Source organism: Anser anser (assembly GCF_964211835.1).
Source record: "Anser anser genome assembly, chromosome: 4".
Classification (NCBI taxonomy): Eukaryota; Metazoa; Chordata; class Aves; order Anseriformes; family Anatidae; genus Anser; species Anser anser.
The window spans coordinates 27,536,378-27,552,533 of NC_139724.1; the positions used below are offsets into that span (position 1 = coordinate 27,536,378).

The window sequence follows — 16,156 nt, forward strand, 5'->3', positions numbered from 1 at the left end:
AAGATTATGTTCTTTAAGAACCAAGAAACTCTTTTATCATCAGATCTAATTGGAAGTATTTCCAACTTGGTTAAGGTAACAGCTATCTACTTCTAGTTGATACTGTATCAGTTGTTCTTGCTTTTATTCACTAGATGAAGTTCAACATGTTATCTTTGGTGAATCATTAGACAGTGATTTTCACTGTATTTTTAAAAACAAAACAAATTTTTCATAAGTAGCAGTGAACGCTGTATAATGGGAAGTCTGTTACGCAGCTTTCTCTCCTCTTTCCAGGGCAACCTTACTTCTGAAAAGGAAAGCTCTGGGGTGAAGCTTGCTTTTAACTACTCTGCTGGAGCTGCTATCTCCTTCCTTCACGAGTGGGTCTTGCAACAGATGTGAGGGGTAGAAGACCATCAGGCTCACTCCACATCACATACTATCATCTGCAAGTTGCCTTGCTCAGCAACCTCCCTCCCAGACATGTAATCACCACCATCTACTATTCTCCTATCACTCCTATTTCTACCACTCCTCCTCCTCTTCTACAGTGTTGACTCCTTACAATGACAAAGGCCAACAGAAAGAAAAAGGTGATAAATGCGGAAAGGGAGCCCTGACAGCTTGCTCCTTCAGGCATGTATTTTTGTGTGCTTAAGATCAGAAGGTGTAGTATATGGTTGCTAAAAGAACAATATTTTTATATTTTGTAAGTTATCCTGTGAAATCATATAATTCAGCAAATGACCTTGCTAAGCCTGAGGACCTTATTTCATTATTCTTATTTTTTTTTAATATAATAAATGATCCCTTTTGATTATCAATGCAAGTGAAATAAAATATCATTTCAATTCCTTTGTCACACTGCAAAAGTCTTTGAGGGAGATGGAAAAATGGAATCTGCCCAGTGCTAATATCAAGCTATAAATTAAAAGCATAAAAATCACTCTTGCATAAGTAGGGTGTCATCACAAACATAAGGTAAAAATATTACTGATTTTTTCCCCACACATTTCTTCCTTCCTTGAGGCTTTTCATTTTCAGGTTTTGAGTTATAAAAGAATGACTGTAAAATAGCTGACAGCAGAATGAGTTACATGCTACACATAAAAATAAGAAATAATACAACCACTACACACCTGAATATCTACTGACTACAAAAATAAAAATAAAAAATAAGAGTAGTGAGAACAAAAAAGGCTAACCAGTGTTGAAAAAGGAACAACACACAAGAATCTCAGGCCACTATGACATTTAGATAGAGTGACCAAGACAAAAAGCACAGAACAACAGCCAGTAATACTTATTGCTTTTTTTGTGACTTTACCTTAAAACCTTCTATAGAATTTGGTATATGCAATACGCTTCCTTTTCATATAGCACTATGAGAAAGAACTATGGATTCAAATCTTTGGGATATAAATTACAGCAATAAGAAGCATTAAGGAGATTGTTCAAGGGAAAAGCACAGTCATTGCCCATTATTGGCCTAACAGTAAATTAGTGTAGGCAAAAATTTACTTCCAACAGATAAAAAGTTTATAGAGAAATGAAACAAAACAAAATACTCACAGTTTTGGTTTGGCAAGCACAGGTGGTGGCTCCTTTGCGGGTGAAAGCAAGACAGCTGGAGGTGAGACCAATTTATCACCATTTGGCTTGCTGTTAATCACTCCATTTACTCCATGAATGGGATTGATACCATTTGTTTTTTCCTCAGACGAACTGAGCTCTAGCTGAAGGGCTGCCACACCAGATCTCAGTTCAGTATTATTTGCTTGGTGGTTCTCTGTGTGTTTCTTAGGAGGAAGCTCAAGAGAGCTAACTTCAGCTGGAGGAAGTGGTGGAAAATTGTGGAAATCATCACTGTTGGATTCTCTTGTCAACAATTCATGACTAGAGCTTTCTGAGTTGGCTAAAAGAAATCAAAAAGAACGTCTCTCTGACAAGTCGTAAATAAAGCACAGGGCACAGAAATGCTGTACTTTGAGGCTGTTAAAAGTGAGATTGCTTTGCTTCTGTGGAGGTATTTTTCTAGACCTGTTGATAATTTATGCTGAATTAGATACATGACTGGCTATTTGTTTTCTGACTTTGCCTCATGCAAAAGGCAAAACATGGAACCTTTTGGATATCTCTCAAACTGTTCCAGAAGTCCAGTCACTAACTGAGATGGCCAAGTACTATGGGGCAACAGCAGCTGAAACGGTATTTCCTTTTCCTGAAGTTGTAGCATCATTTAAAAATAAATCATTTTAAAACACTGAAGTATGTGTGTATATATAGCATGTTTATAATGGCAGCTGCGTTAACGCATTGCACAACAGTCTGTATGTAAACACACTACAAAACTAAACATACCACAAACAGAGTTTTCTATTTTACAAAATGCATATGCCACATTTGGTAGCGTCATTTCATTTGTTTTCATTTTGCCTTTGCTGCCATCTAGTCCCAGAAGCCTAATGCTTAAAAATCTGCCAGGTTTGTGGCAGACACTTTAAAAATATATTTTACACAAATAAAGATATTAAACTAGAAAGTGAACCAATAAAAAACATTCAGTTTGTTTTAGATGGACAATTTGTGGTTGACAGTATGATTTATAAATATTGATATAAATATTGACAGGTAGCTCACTCTCCCATTTTACAATGATGTAAGTTAGAAAGAGATGTCAGAGACTATCCTAGGATGACAGTATGCGTCAATGGTAGCACTGGGAGAAGCCAAGTTTTTAGCTCTATAATCCCTTGACTCAAATGGAATTCAGTTAAGGTTTCTCAAGATACATATTTTCTGAGTAACAAGCCTGGGATAGGTACAAATAAAATTAGTTTCATGAATTTCCTAAAGGTTTCAATTTATTTTCTACAGTTATTATATGGTAATTTCTTTCTGTCCATCCCCCCCATGTATTTTTTTTTAATGGAGGCAGTGTTTTAATCTTATTAGCAAAATGCTAGCAGCTTGACTAACAACCTTTGTGTTTGCTAATTTATTTTCTTCATGTATTCTTTTTAGAGGAACCCTATCCTCTAGAAAGAAGTAACGCCGATTCAGCTGTTACTGCCTGAGAAGGTGCTTCACTCTCTCTGTTAGTAGTTGGACTTTTGAAATAGACCTCCAGGGATTAATCTCATGCTATCTGAGGATAAGCAAAATCACATTTACCCATCCCCCACCCAACAACAATTTTTATATTCAGATTATATCATTCAATGTTGTGGGAAACATAGGAAGATTCGGAGACTAAAAAGGAGATCTACCAAAGGGACTCCTGTCTTATGGGGGCTCTTTTCTACAAAAGAAGCAGTCCAATAACTTCACAAGTAAATTAATTATCTGAGCTCTATAATTAAAACCTCCTCTTTCCTTTTGTCACAAACCTGAGCAGACGGTTAGTTGTGCACTGCTTGTTACTGAACCGTGTTCATTCGTTGCTGTGCATGTGAAAAGTCCTGAATCTTCAGGAAAAGTTTCTGCAATTACAAGAGTACATATCTCTTCTGGAAATAAACAGAAAAATAAGCCACATTATAAACTACTTAAAGAACTATGTAATGTTTTTGCATTGCATGTTAGAATGACATGTTAAAGTGCTCCTTAGACAAAGAAATGGCCTTCCAAAGGACATGGCTTCAGTGTAAATCACTTTGTGTCTGAATCAAGTAAATTTACTCAGTCTTCAAAAGGGGCCTGTCTTGAACAATAATTTTGCAATCACGAGTCTGCACAGTCATTTTACACATACGATATCTCCATTTTTATGCAGGAGAATTACTTATTTGTACAAATCAACTTATTGGTTTCCACATACAATTAATACTTGCAAGCTATTCTTGAATCTGTGTAAATGCCACCAATATGAATATCATATCATTGCTTCTTTCCCTTGAATTTTCTGTATTTAATGAACACCTTAGTTCAAATCCCATTCCTCGTAAGGCCAGGAAGTATTTTGTCATCACTTCCAAATTTTTTTATGTAAACTGACCAGAATTAAAAGCTCTGGATGCACCAAGTATGTCCCTTCTATAGAGTTTGGGAAGATGATTTCTGTCTCTAAACAGGAGTGGGAAAACTTAGGACAAAACAGCATCCCCTGAAATTCTTCACAATTCCATGATAAAGACATTCTGCGGCTGTTTGAAATCTCTTCATTTTCCTCTAATGTGCCATCATATACGATGCCTGCCTTGATTATAACAGGGCCCCAGTCTAAAAACTTCTATGAAAGCTGGGCAGTTCACATTTTGGGTCAGGTCTCACAGTAATATTTTCTAGGTCCATTCCATTCATTTATTATAGGCATATTGAATTATCTAGGTATAATTTTTCCAGATTCTTCAGAGAAGTCACTTCATTTTACCTTTAATTGTAAGTGTATTCTAACCTTTTTTAAAGGTTGGTGGATGAGGGAAACGCTTGGTGGATGAGGGAAAGGCTGTGGATGTGGTTTACCTTGACCTCAGTAAGGCTTTTGACACCATTCCCCACAACATTCTCCTCAAGAAACTGGCTGCTCGGGGCTTGGACTGGCGTACGCTTCGCTGGGTTAGAAACTGGCTGGATAGCCAGGCCCAGAGAGTTGTGGTGAATGGAGTCAAATCTGGTTGGAGGCCGGTCACTAGTGGTGTCCCCCAGGGCTCGGTACTGGGGCCGGTCCTCTTTAATATCTTTATCGATGATCTGGATGAGGGCGTCCAGTGCACCCTCAGTAAGTTTGCAGATGACACCAAGCTAAGTGCGTGTGTCGATCTGCTCGAGGGCAGGAAGGCCCTGCAGGAGGATCTGGATAGGCTGGAGCGATGGGCTGAGGTCAACTGTATGAAGTTCAACAAGGCCAAGTGCCGGGTCCTGCACCTGGGGTGCAACAACCCCAAGCAGAGCTACAGGCTGGGAGATGAGTGGCTGGAAAGCTGCCTGGCCGAGAAGGACCTGGGAGTATTGGTTGATAGTCGGCTGAATATGAGCCAGCAGTGTGCTCAGGTGGCCAAGAAGGCCAACAGCATCCTGGCCTGTATAAGAAGCAGTGTGGCCAGCAGGTCTAGGGAAGTGATTGTGCCCCTGTACTCGGCTCTAGTGAGGCCGCACCTCGAGTACTGTGTTCAGTTTTGGGCCCCTCACTACAAGAAGGACATGGATGTGCTCGAGTGAGTCCAGAGAAGGGCGACCAAGCTGGTGAGGGGTCTGGAGAACAAGTCTTACGAGGAGCGGCTGAGGGAGCTGGGCTTGTTCAGCCTGGAGAAGAGGAGGCTCAGGGGCGACCTTATCGATCTCTACAGTTACCTTAAAGGAGGCTGTAGAGAGGTGGGGGTTGGTCTGTTCTCCCACGTGCCTGGTGACAGGACGAGGGGGAATGGGCGAAAGTTGCGACAGGGGAGTTTTAGGTTGGATGTTAGGAAGTACTTCTTTACTGAAAGGGTTATTAAGCATTGGAATGGGCTGCCCAGGGAGGTGGTTGAGTCACCATCCCTGGAGGTCTTTAAAAGACGTTTAGATGTAGAGCTTAGCGATATGGTTTAGTGGAGTACTTAGTGTTAGGTCGGAGGTTGGACTCGATGATCTTGAGGTCTCTTCCAACCTAGAAATCTGTGATACTGTGATACTGTGATACTGTGAAAGGCTCAAAATACAGTTAATCTAAATAATCTTAGTATTTACACAACATACATAGACAATCTTACTCCTGGACATTGTTACATCATAGCTTTCCTTAATTAACCAGGAGTTTCTTTCAACTAAACTCATTTTCAAGCCTCAAAACCAATCACGGAAAAGGAATTGATTATAAAACATATTTCAAAGTTGAACAGAATTCTGTTTCATTAAGAAAAAATTACATTAAAGGCATATTGGACATTCACATAGAATCCAAAATATTACAAAAAAAATATATAAAATCAGTGGACTATAGCTAATAAAAGCAAATTGAGAAGTGCAGTAAAATATTTGAGACTCCACTAACTTTCATATGAAAATGCTCAGTAAGACTAGCCTCATTTATTTTAAATCACACAATGAAAATATTTTCTAGTAGCTTTTTGTTGTTGTTGTTTTCTTTCCTATTTTTCATTGTGGAAGGGCAAACCAGTGTCTCATTTAGACAGTTAACAAAAAAATCATGGATTTTTTCCAATGTTTTTGACAATGTATCCAAGAACTTAGTGTGCTGGAAATGGGCTAAAAATGAATGACTAAGTAAAGATTTGGCACAGAGCTGATTTTCAGACTGCAGAACATGCTTTTTTTTTTTTTTTTTGGCAACACAGAGCAGTCATTCTGTGTAGCTGCAAGAGGCATGTCTGGTAATACTGTAGCACGTTGGATCTTATCTGACCCAGATGAAGATTAATGACTCATGAAAGGTCTTATCAGGAAAGTAATGGGTAGCACAAGCTAGTTTTTGAACTACTGAGATCAGCTTTTTTTAGTCTTGGTGTGTCGTAAGCAGTTTAAGCTATATTGTTAAGCACACGTGTACTCCTGGATTGAAGTGGCTCTGGGGATGCAATCTGATCCATGCAACATTCTGGTTTCCTGTTAAATGAGCAGCAGAAATCTGAAAGCTGGGTATTTCAGGTCTGCAAGAGAAAATCATTCCCACCATGCTGAGAACTGCTATTTGAATGAGGGCAAAGGTACTACAAAATATAATAACCAATGGAATTCCTATTTTCTGCACAGCCAAATTAATTCATACAGTTACTTCAGTTTTATAATTATGACCACATGAGAAGAGCTGATCTTCAGTGATGAAAGAATTCCAATGGTTTGTTTACTGAAGCAGTATATTTGAAAATTATACACGGTAAACTGCAGTAATACTTGTGAGAGAAACTGACATTAAATTGGTAATGAAAATAACGAAAGCTTAAAACTCAGTCTTCCTAGCTGAATGAGCAAGCTAAAACACATTTGCGATCAATGATGAGAAAACCAGCTAAAATGAAACATTAAGGGGGGGGAGGGGGAACAACCAATCAAAAGGTAGCTTAGGCTAAAAGCATGTAGGAGCGACACAATGCCATTGTCTTTAGTCACTTTGCCTCCATCTCCAAGTCAAGAATCGCTGACCTCCAGGTCCTTGCTAAAAGGCTTACCACTGTGGAAAATGTAGAAATAAAGCACTAGTTTGACAAAAGAAATATTCTTTAAAGAATTCCATAACATTATGTGGATGCATAATGCTCTGAGTATTTTTCCAGTTTTAGATCCTGACTTATGTAATTAGTTTTCTTTCTGTTGCTGTGCTGAGTAGAATCTGATGATCTGAAGTAAATAATGTCTGTTCTACTTCCCGGTAATCATCAGCTGACAAATAATTTCATCTCAAAAATGTGTTCCAGAAAGCAGCTCTGAAATGCTGTTCTCAGGGCCTTAAAACATATTTAACACTTGACTAAATGAATACAAAAGCACTCTGTTCACTGAAACATGTAAAATGCTTAGGCATGCAAGTACTTGACTATTTTGTCAGTTATTTAGAAAGAAAGATTACATTTTACCAAGTAATCCCTTCCCTTTATGGTTCATGAATCCATTAGGAAAAAGAATCTTTGCTAAGACCAAACTCCAGAAACCTGTTGCATTTGAACAGATTTCATCACTGACGATGTGATTATTTCAGAATGTTTCTGTGTATCATACGGAAGGTAGAGTATTTCTCATATCTGCACCTTCATCTCCAAATGTGATCATTAGCTTCCTATTAGTCCATATACAGTCCTGGGAAACAAGTAGGGTGTTTTACTAGTAGCTGTGTATTATGATGCAATGAACAGAGCTGTTTCTGTCCATACAGGTTCAAATCCCTAAGTTTCCTTCTGTAAAGACAGTGGGTTGTCACAGTGGTGGTTTTCTGTTAGAAATCCAACCAAACCTGGCCATCTTATCTTGTAGAAAACCTGTCTCTAATTCTCCCTCTTTTTCTCCAGCCATCGGATGTTTAACTGCAAAGCAATATGCCCTTCAGGTAACTTCTACTCTTTTTAGGTGTCTGTGCATCTTAGAGAGATAGAGAATGGAGATGTGGAAATAGAGAAGAACTGAACATGTGGAGTAGCATGTTAGAGGGTAGTATCTCAGCCCTGAAAACACCCTTAACTTTTAACAACACAAACAATGAAAAAGTTACCTATTTCTGATGATCACTATTGCCCATAACATTACCTGGCCAGGCAGCAGTTCTGGTTTATTTAATATACTTTATGCCACTCAAGAAGTGGAAGGCCAAATTTTTGAAAGATATATAAATCTACTGTACAAATCTGACTATATTTGAGTATCTCTCAAACTGCACTTACAAAATGCCAAGAAAAAAAACTGAACAACAGCAAATGTGATGGTAAGCACATCAATGTAGTTATAGGGCACAGAACCTAGGTTACAGCATACATAGTCAATATCAATGATGGCTGTTACCTAGCTAATTCAGGTACAATAAATTCGAATACTGCTATTGGCACCATGGACTTCAGCCTCTAAGTCAGTGTTCAGAGCTGAGGAGAAACGAAGCCAGCGTAAGTGTCAAGGATACGTTTATGCTAAAGCTTATACAAAGTCAGATACAATGCTGTAGATACTTAAGCCACCTAGTTTGAAGTTGTCAGATAGATACTGAAATGAATGCATCTAGCAACATAACTGAAAATTAAAGCACCCCAATAAGCTTTACAGATTTACAATTCAAGAGGCATAGTAGCATTTGTTTTTAAATTGCATAGTACAAAAAATATCAGGGGGTTACTTAGGATTTGGAAGTACCAACAAGCAAGAGCAGCTGGGGCAGTCAGACTTAAGATGGGATCGCTGACAGGATTCTGTAGGTACCTTGCGAGAGCAGAGTACAATTAAAAATGTACTTGATAAACAACAGCACATCAGTTGATCAGACCATTCACCTTTGAAGAAGGGTAACTGTAGATTATTTTCAGTTTTTCTCTTCATTTGGAACCTTGATTTGTACCTTGTTTACAACTGTGAGATTGCTGTCTTTAAGCGCTTCTTTGCTCCTTGGCAGTAAAAGAGGCATCCAGATTCCGAGTCACAGCTCCCTCGTTTTCGCTAAATTATGCAGGGATCCAACAAACATCCTGACCTACTGAAGCTCCTGTGTTTTAAATTTTGTCAGCTATCAGAAAGCTCATTTTCTTGGGGGGGAGGGGGCAGTAACAATTTCCCCGTATATTTTCAGTTTTAAACATTATGCAGAAGGAAAGAGACTGAGTTATTAGAGTTGGAACCTTGGGACACAGCGGCCAGACAGCACAACAAGAAAGCACAACCCAAGAGAAGTGATGATTACTGAGATGTTTTTGGTGAACATACACAGGACTGTGTTTAGGGAAAAAAAAAAAAAAGCATGTGTATGTGGCAATTCCCTGGCAATTTAAGAAAAATTACTTCATATAGTTTTCTTCTTACATGCCATCAGACAATTGTTTTAATGTAATTCAAGACAGTTTGTGGCTGACTCCAGACAGCTGAGTAATGGTCCAAATATCAACAGCTGGCAAATGACTCCATAGGATTTTTCATTCTCAGGCAGTCTGTTCTCCGAAGGATTCAATCAGGATGGAGTGAAAATGTCAAAGAAAGAAGTACAGAGCAGGTAATGCTACAATCTGTGATGCTGGCTTTAAGTAATCTGACTAACTATTAATTCACAAACCAGTCTGGAGAGATTTGTGATGCAAACTGATTTCTGTCTAGACAGAAAGAGGAGTGCAAAACGCATTAGGGTAGATAGAATGTACCAAAAAAAAAAAAAAAGTAGCAAAAAAAACCCCTCTTGCTTCTTAATTTCTTATCTGTGAGAGTTCATGGAACATTTTTCTTTTAAATTATTAATATCAACCTAACAAAGGATAACCGATGTTTCTGAGTGCTGTAAAATGTGTATTGACAGCTGGCATTTAGTTCACAACCAGCAATTAAAGTCCCGCTATGACTTGTTGCAATATATGTAAAATTCCACAGATGTGCACTTGGAAATAATTTTAGAAATTATGTACATCTCTCAAAATTATCAATACTTTTCTAGTATAGGCATGTTGATGTCCCTTCTCAGTCTTACACACATTCTCACCACCTGCACTAAGAAGCAGTAGTATGTCTGCTTATGAGAGATTTCCTCTGCAGGTATTGTTTTGTCTGGCTTCTTAGAATGTGAATTGCATCATAAACCAGTGCTGTACCTATTTGCTGAAACCCACCCAGCTTCCTGTTGTAGAAATTCCAAGGCTCTTCATGACATTCTAAAAAACACTGTAAATTGCTAGCAATGCTTGTCATTTACATCATAAGGAAATATTTACATTTTGCCCAAACTTTATTAATTTACATTCCCATTGCATGCACTGAGTCAGTTTCTACACACATAAGCTGAAGAGTGCACTGTCATTGATTTTAGGGGCGAGTAAGACATTGCACATTATTTAGTGGGGCTTAGTAGGAACTGTCTCAGCACAGCAGGAAAAAAAAAGAGTTTACTAGTATACACACAGTATACAGTGCATAGCAAGTCCAACAGAGATAGCACTTAGTTTAATGAATTCAGAGAGAACAGAACACCAAACCGAAGTCTGCCAAAACAGTTTCAGATTAGATATTACAAGGAAAAAACAAAAACAAAAAAACAAACAAAAAAAACAGATTAGTAAGTTGCAGACTTAGAAACTTTCTGTCATGTTACAGGAGAGTGTGAATGTAGTCCATGTGATTCTACAGAAAAGAAGCTCCTTGTGGCAGTGAGTGAGATGTACCTGGTACTATTCTCATAACAGTAGTAGATTAAATCTAGAAAAGCGGATCCTAAAGATGCTGTTACTTGAACAGGAAATATGTTTCTCTGGGAAGGGGAAAAGAATCAACCCAATTATACATATTTTTTAAAAAATTAAAGAAAACAGCTAACTTGGGAGGCTTGTGTCCTGACATATATTCTGAGAGAATGTTCCAAGAGTGATACAGAATTGAACGTATAGTAACACATATCTATTGTACTTATTACTTTTCATGTCTAAAGGCTTGATATGATATTGGAACTCTCCTAAAACAGTTTTGCACTGTAACTTACAGTTTTTAGCCTTAAAGTTTGGGCTATGACTATAAGCTACCAACAGTCTATGTCTGTTAACACTTAGACGTGTTTTAATTCCTCTTTAGAAGTTAATTTGAATTTCCAGCACTTTGTCCTTCAGATGGCTAACATTTCAAGCCTCCATAAAACCAAATGATTCAGACACATGTATTCTGGGCATCAGCTGTTACCAGTGGGGGTGATACTACACATCACAATTTGTACTATTAACTCAGGATAAAGCATGCATGTGCATACATGTTTGTATATATGTATGATGGCCATCAAATAAAATAGGTATTGCAGGGAAATAATTTTGTGAAACAGTAAGAAAATTAGTGAATAACTGAGAAAGAAAGGCAGAAGATTTCCTCCTCCCCCCCCCCACCTTCTCTCCATTCCATGAAAACTAAGAGAAAACATTTCTTCTAGGATTAACCCTTTACTGCTTTTCCTTAGTCCATATCTCACAGTCACACTGCTACTTTACAAACTATTCTGCTGCTAAGCCCTGCAGTCAAAGACTGCCAATGCAGCTCCTCAAAGTTCAGACCACGCCCACTTTGTAAAGGTCCTTCAGTTCGGTGACACTCTGGGAATACCCAGGTCTCAGAGAACTTTTCTGTTTTATCTTTCTTTTTCCATTACAAAATCTCTTTCTAAATCCAAACATATTCAAGCACAACCAGCCACCCTCTTAAAGCCAGGCTCAGACCATACCACTGCCTTCCTTCCACCTGTTGACTGACTTAGAAACATTAATGCAAAGATCAAGCATTCTCAGCCTTTTAGCATCTACTTATTATTAAAGAAACTATGACAGCACATAAGGGCAAACAGCAGCCAGAGAAAACCTGTAGTTGGAAGAACACTTTTTTTTTTTGCTGAAATGTAGGAGTTATCTTGCAAATAGGCTTGAAAAAATCAACGTGCCTTTCTTTTGGAGGGTCAGATTTTGCTTGGATCTAAGACAGCTCATTTCTGTAAAGCTAGATTGGCAAAACTAGCATTTAGTGGTTGGGTGTTATGAAATTCTTCTGAGTACAATTTGGGTAATGGAATTTTGTGGGATTTTTTTTTCCCTCCTCAGTAGCATGCAAATTGCTCATTTTCTAAGAATAAAGTTTGCTTCAAAGTTTAGGCTGTGGGGCTCTCCTTGCTGGTCTAAATGGAATTTACTGTTTAACCAATAAAGGAATTGATGTAAAGCACAGTGTAGAGTATGGAAGGTGTGATAAAGAAACATTGTCTTTAAGGGGGTTTCATATTACCTGTGCTCAGCAGAAACATTTTTCTATTTACGTCTTGAATACAAACTCAAAGAGCTAGTGAATCAAGAGATTATTTTTTCATATGATTCTTACCAGGTTCAGTTGCAGATCGTGGCTCTGCATATCACATCACAAGAAGGGGAAACAAACAAGAAAAATGGAGTTAGAGATTACACTAATAAACAACATTATATTGGATGAACATATACTAAAATCTTGTAGGCAAGTACAAAATCTTTGCAGACACATTACAAAATAAGTAAGACTAAATGGTTTGCTGGTAGCAATAGTTCAATTATTACTACTAGCCATTAACCATTACAATCACTGGAATGTGAGGAAGAGAGGACTCTATCCAAAACTCAGTCCTGATAGACTAATTTCATGATAATTCCACCCCCCTCAACCTGCCCCATATTAAAAGTAGCCCCCCTCAGATTATTGTCTTACTTTTTTGGAGAATTCTGAAGTCTGGAGAGTCTTGAATTTCAATGCCCTGTCGAAACCACTTAACATGAATGGGAGGGGGTCCTCTGACCCTGCATTCCAACACCACTACCTGTCCTTCAGAGGCTGTGGAGTTTTGTAGCTCCTGAAATAAAACAATCACAATTCAAATGAACCAGCAGTATTTTACATTAAAAAATATCTTCTTTTCTTCCCTTTGTATTTCAACTTTATTTTCTCATTTTATTTTTGCAGTAGTTCTATGAGCATTGCTTTCACTCTGATTACATTTGACTGAATGACTGAATAAGTTATTTTCAAATACATTCTTAACACGACTAAAGATGGAGAAGGTGCATAAGTATTTAATTCCTCAGACCACAAGAAGCAGGCAGTTACGGTCTCATCTTTCATTCTTCATCCACAAAGTGAAATGAAAATTCTGCAGCTAAGCACACATTGATTGACTTGGTCTTGAGAGAGCAGCTTTGCTGCTTTCAGGTCAGCCTCTAGAACAGAGTTGCTTTTCTCCTGAGCCATTTATAACCATCCAAACAAAATCAAATGACACAAATATGATTAGGATATATTACCGTGTGTATGTGCACCTTCTGAAGAAACATTATGGCTGTAATAAATTCTTACATACATATGAAGGAAAATGCAGACCTATAGTGAAGATCACAATGAGAAAGGAGAAGCACTACTTTAAGTAACAGAGTTGACAGGAGACAGTCACTATTTTTGCCTTTGTTATCTATCTGAACATTATAAAGCAGTCTGTCTTACTCCCTTTCCAGTTCCAATTTGAACTTTGGTCTAACCTCAGAATTATTGCTAGTTACTATTCATAGATCTCTATTTAATCAAATTCATAAGAATTTTGTAATGTGGACAACTAAATTTTTTGAGTTGTTCCCTGAAGTTTATATAGAAAGAAATTTGTGTCAGGAAGCTGGATGAGTGTATTTTTTGTTGTTTACATATGTTTTTTCCTTCTGTAAGAAAAGAGATTTTGGTTTGATATATCCCTACTGGATTAAACCAGTTAATACTGGATTTCAGAGACAAGAGAGCTGAGGATTGGGAGGCAAGAGTGGGGTTTTGGTAGTTTCTGAGTGCAGGCTAGGCTTCTCCGATTTCCTACTCTTACTAAGATGTTGCCGCCTGCCGACCTTGCAGCAACCACATTCTCTAATTTCTTGCACCTCCTTTATTCACTCTCTTGAGATAACTGCAGTTATGTGTGCAGAATTCCAAGGAATAGAATCAGATCTTTCCTGCCATGAGAAGGGGATATGATGGATCCAAGATGGACTGTTTGGAACAGGGCTTATATTTATTTTAGGCAAAATAATTGCTGTTCCATATTAACTTTCAGTCAAATTGTTTTTCTGAAGTAATAATCAGAGAATCTATTTTTTTTTTTTAATTTCAACTTTAACAAATAGTTCCTGCTGTGGAAAGGATGGTTTAAGGGCACAATTAAAAGCGTGTTTTCAATTAAAGTTGCATCTTAGAGATCAGGGAAATAAGCTGATCTTTTTGCTGCTATGTTTTCCTACCCAATTCCTAATTCTAAAGTTTGATTTGGGATGAATGTGAAGATAAATATTGACTTAAATAATTACTTAAGAATTACTGAGTAAAAAAATCCCATTCAGCTAATCCACGCTTTATATTTTACAAGATACCCCAATGAAAAATACCTGATTTATTTATTTTTAATTAACATAACTGGGTGGATTTTTTTTTCCTAAAACAAAGAAAAGTAATTGTCTGCATTATTTGTTCTGTCAGTGAATTAATTATTGTGAATGACGCTTTATCATGATTATGATGTGCAATTGGTGACTACCTTGTTTGACTTTACAAAGATTTCTCAATGGAGAACAGTCATGGGCCTAAGGCATACCCATACAGAATATTCATGTAATTCTTCTAGTGATATTAACAGGGTAGAGGCATACAAACTTCATTGTGGCAGCAGAAATGTATTTCTTAGGGAGTCATTAATACTGAAAAGGACCCACCTAGTGAAAACTGTACAAAAATTTAACATGAGCAAAGACTCCTGTTTTAGAATACACCTTTTTGATATTTCCTTCTGGACTATATGAGTATGATATAAAAATCATGACGGATAAAGCATACCTTTGTAAATATAGGTGCAGAATTGACAGGCTTAGATCCATCCAGACGGTGCAGGTATGAAGTAGGGCTTTGGACCTGCAAAGAAATGCAACAATACTGTAAGAATACAAAGAATGATGCTTTGAATAATATGACCTGCATATACCTATGCAATAATAAAAAATTCTCAAATGCACAGTCTTATTATGGTGTTCTCATTATAGCACACTTGAATGACATCACTATTTCTCTCTGTTGTATTTCTGATATCAATATGTTTCTATATTTCTAATGAGAACTTTGTACCCAAGTGTCTTCACCTTGAAGTATTTTGTGTGTTTGATTCTTCTTAATATCATTCAAATAAGTCCTTTGCACCAAAATGTTTTTGCATCTTCTGTTATTACATCCCTCAACTGATGTTGTAATAAATAAATCAGGATACCTAAAACCTTATCTAGATTAATCAAAGAAACAGAAAGTAATTTTAACATGTGCAGTCTAACAGTGATTTTAATTTTATTTGCATTTAATGATTTACATGTAAACCTCTAGGTCATCCACAGTATCATTAAAATGTACCATAAACTAAAGAACATGGATTTTCCAAATTTTTCTCTAAAAGGCACAGAGAAATGATAGTAGTATTTAATTTAATAATCAAGTAACATTCTTTTGCAATTTAAATGAGTCACTACTAAGTGATATCCTCTGTAATTTTCATCGTCACCAGATGTCAGCTGCTCACATGCTGTGGTGATACATGCTGCATAACAATCCATATGTATATTTACTTTTATGCCACATTCACAAGACAACTATCTAACTTTTAAAAATCATCATTCTTAAGAGAATAACATAAGTTTATAGTTCAATGGTATAATTCATTGAATTGACAGAGTTTTCCAGGACTTACAAATTTTGAAATAAAATTTAAAATACTTCTAATTAAAAAAAAAGAAAAGTGTCTAAAATACCTGCTGACTGGGCACAGAGATAGGTTGAATTACAGCTGTGGTGACTCCAGACTTTGGTGAAGAAGGTCCTATTGTCAAAGAAACAGAAGTGGTTTTCTTTTGGGCCCTGCAGAAAACAAACAAACAACAACAGACAACTTTATAAATATGAAATCAGAATATGTTACTTAGTAACCACTAAGCCAACTTGTATTTTCTGCATCTTCAATACTTTTATTCAAACTGGTGCTGATTACATACTCATATCCGTGTAACCATCT

At 37.2% G+C, this 16,156-nt stretch overlaps 1 protein-coding gene across 7 annotated transcripts in view; it reads right to left on the bottom strand.

The window, feature by feature from the left end:
- The window catches only part of PALLD (palladin, cytoskeletal associated protein), a 201,738-nt gene that overhangs the window by 115,525 nt on the left and 70,057 nt on the right, over positions 1-16,156 (bottom strand). For all 7 annotated transcript variants that reach the window (XM_083833551.1, XM_083833547.1, XM_083833549.1 and 4 more), the window contains 6 exons: positions 15,897-16,002; positions 14,941-15,015; positions 12,790-12,931; positions 12,433-12,456; positions 3,372-3,491; positions 1,555-1,897 (listed from right to left, as the gene is read on the bottom strand). In XM_083833551.1, the coding sequence (XP_083689677.1) occupies positions 1,555-1,897; positions 3,372-3,491; positions 12,433-12,456; positions 12,790-12,931; positions 14,941-15,015; positions 15,897-16,002 (810 nt within the window). The remainder of the gene's footprint in view (positions 1-1,554; positions 1,898-3,371; positions 3,492-12,432; positions 12,457-12,789; positions 12,932-14,940; positions 15,016-15,896; positions 16,003-16,156) is intronic.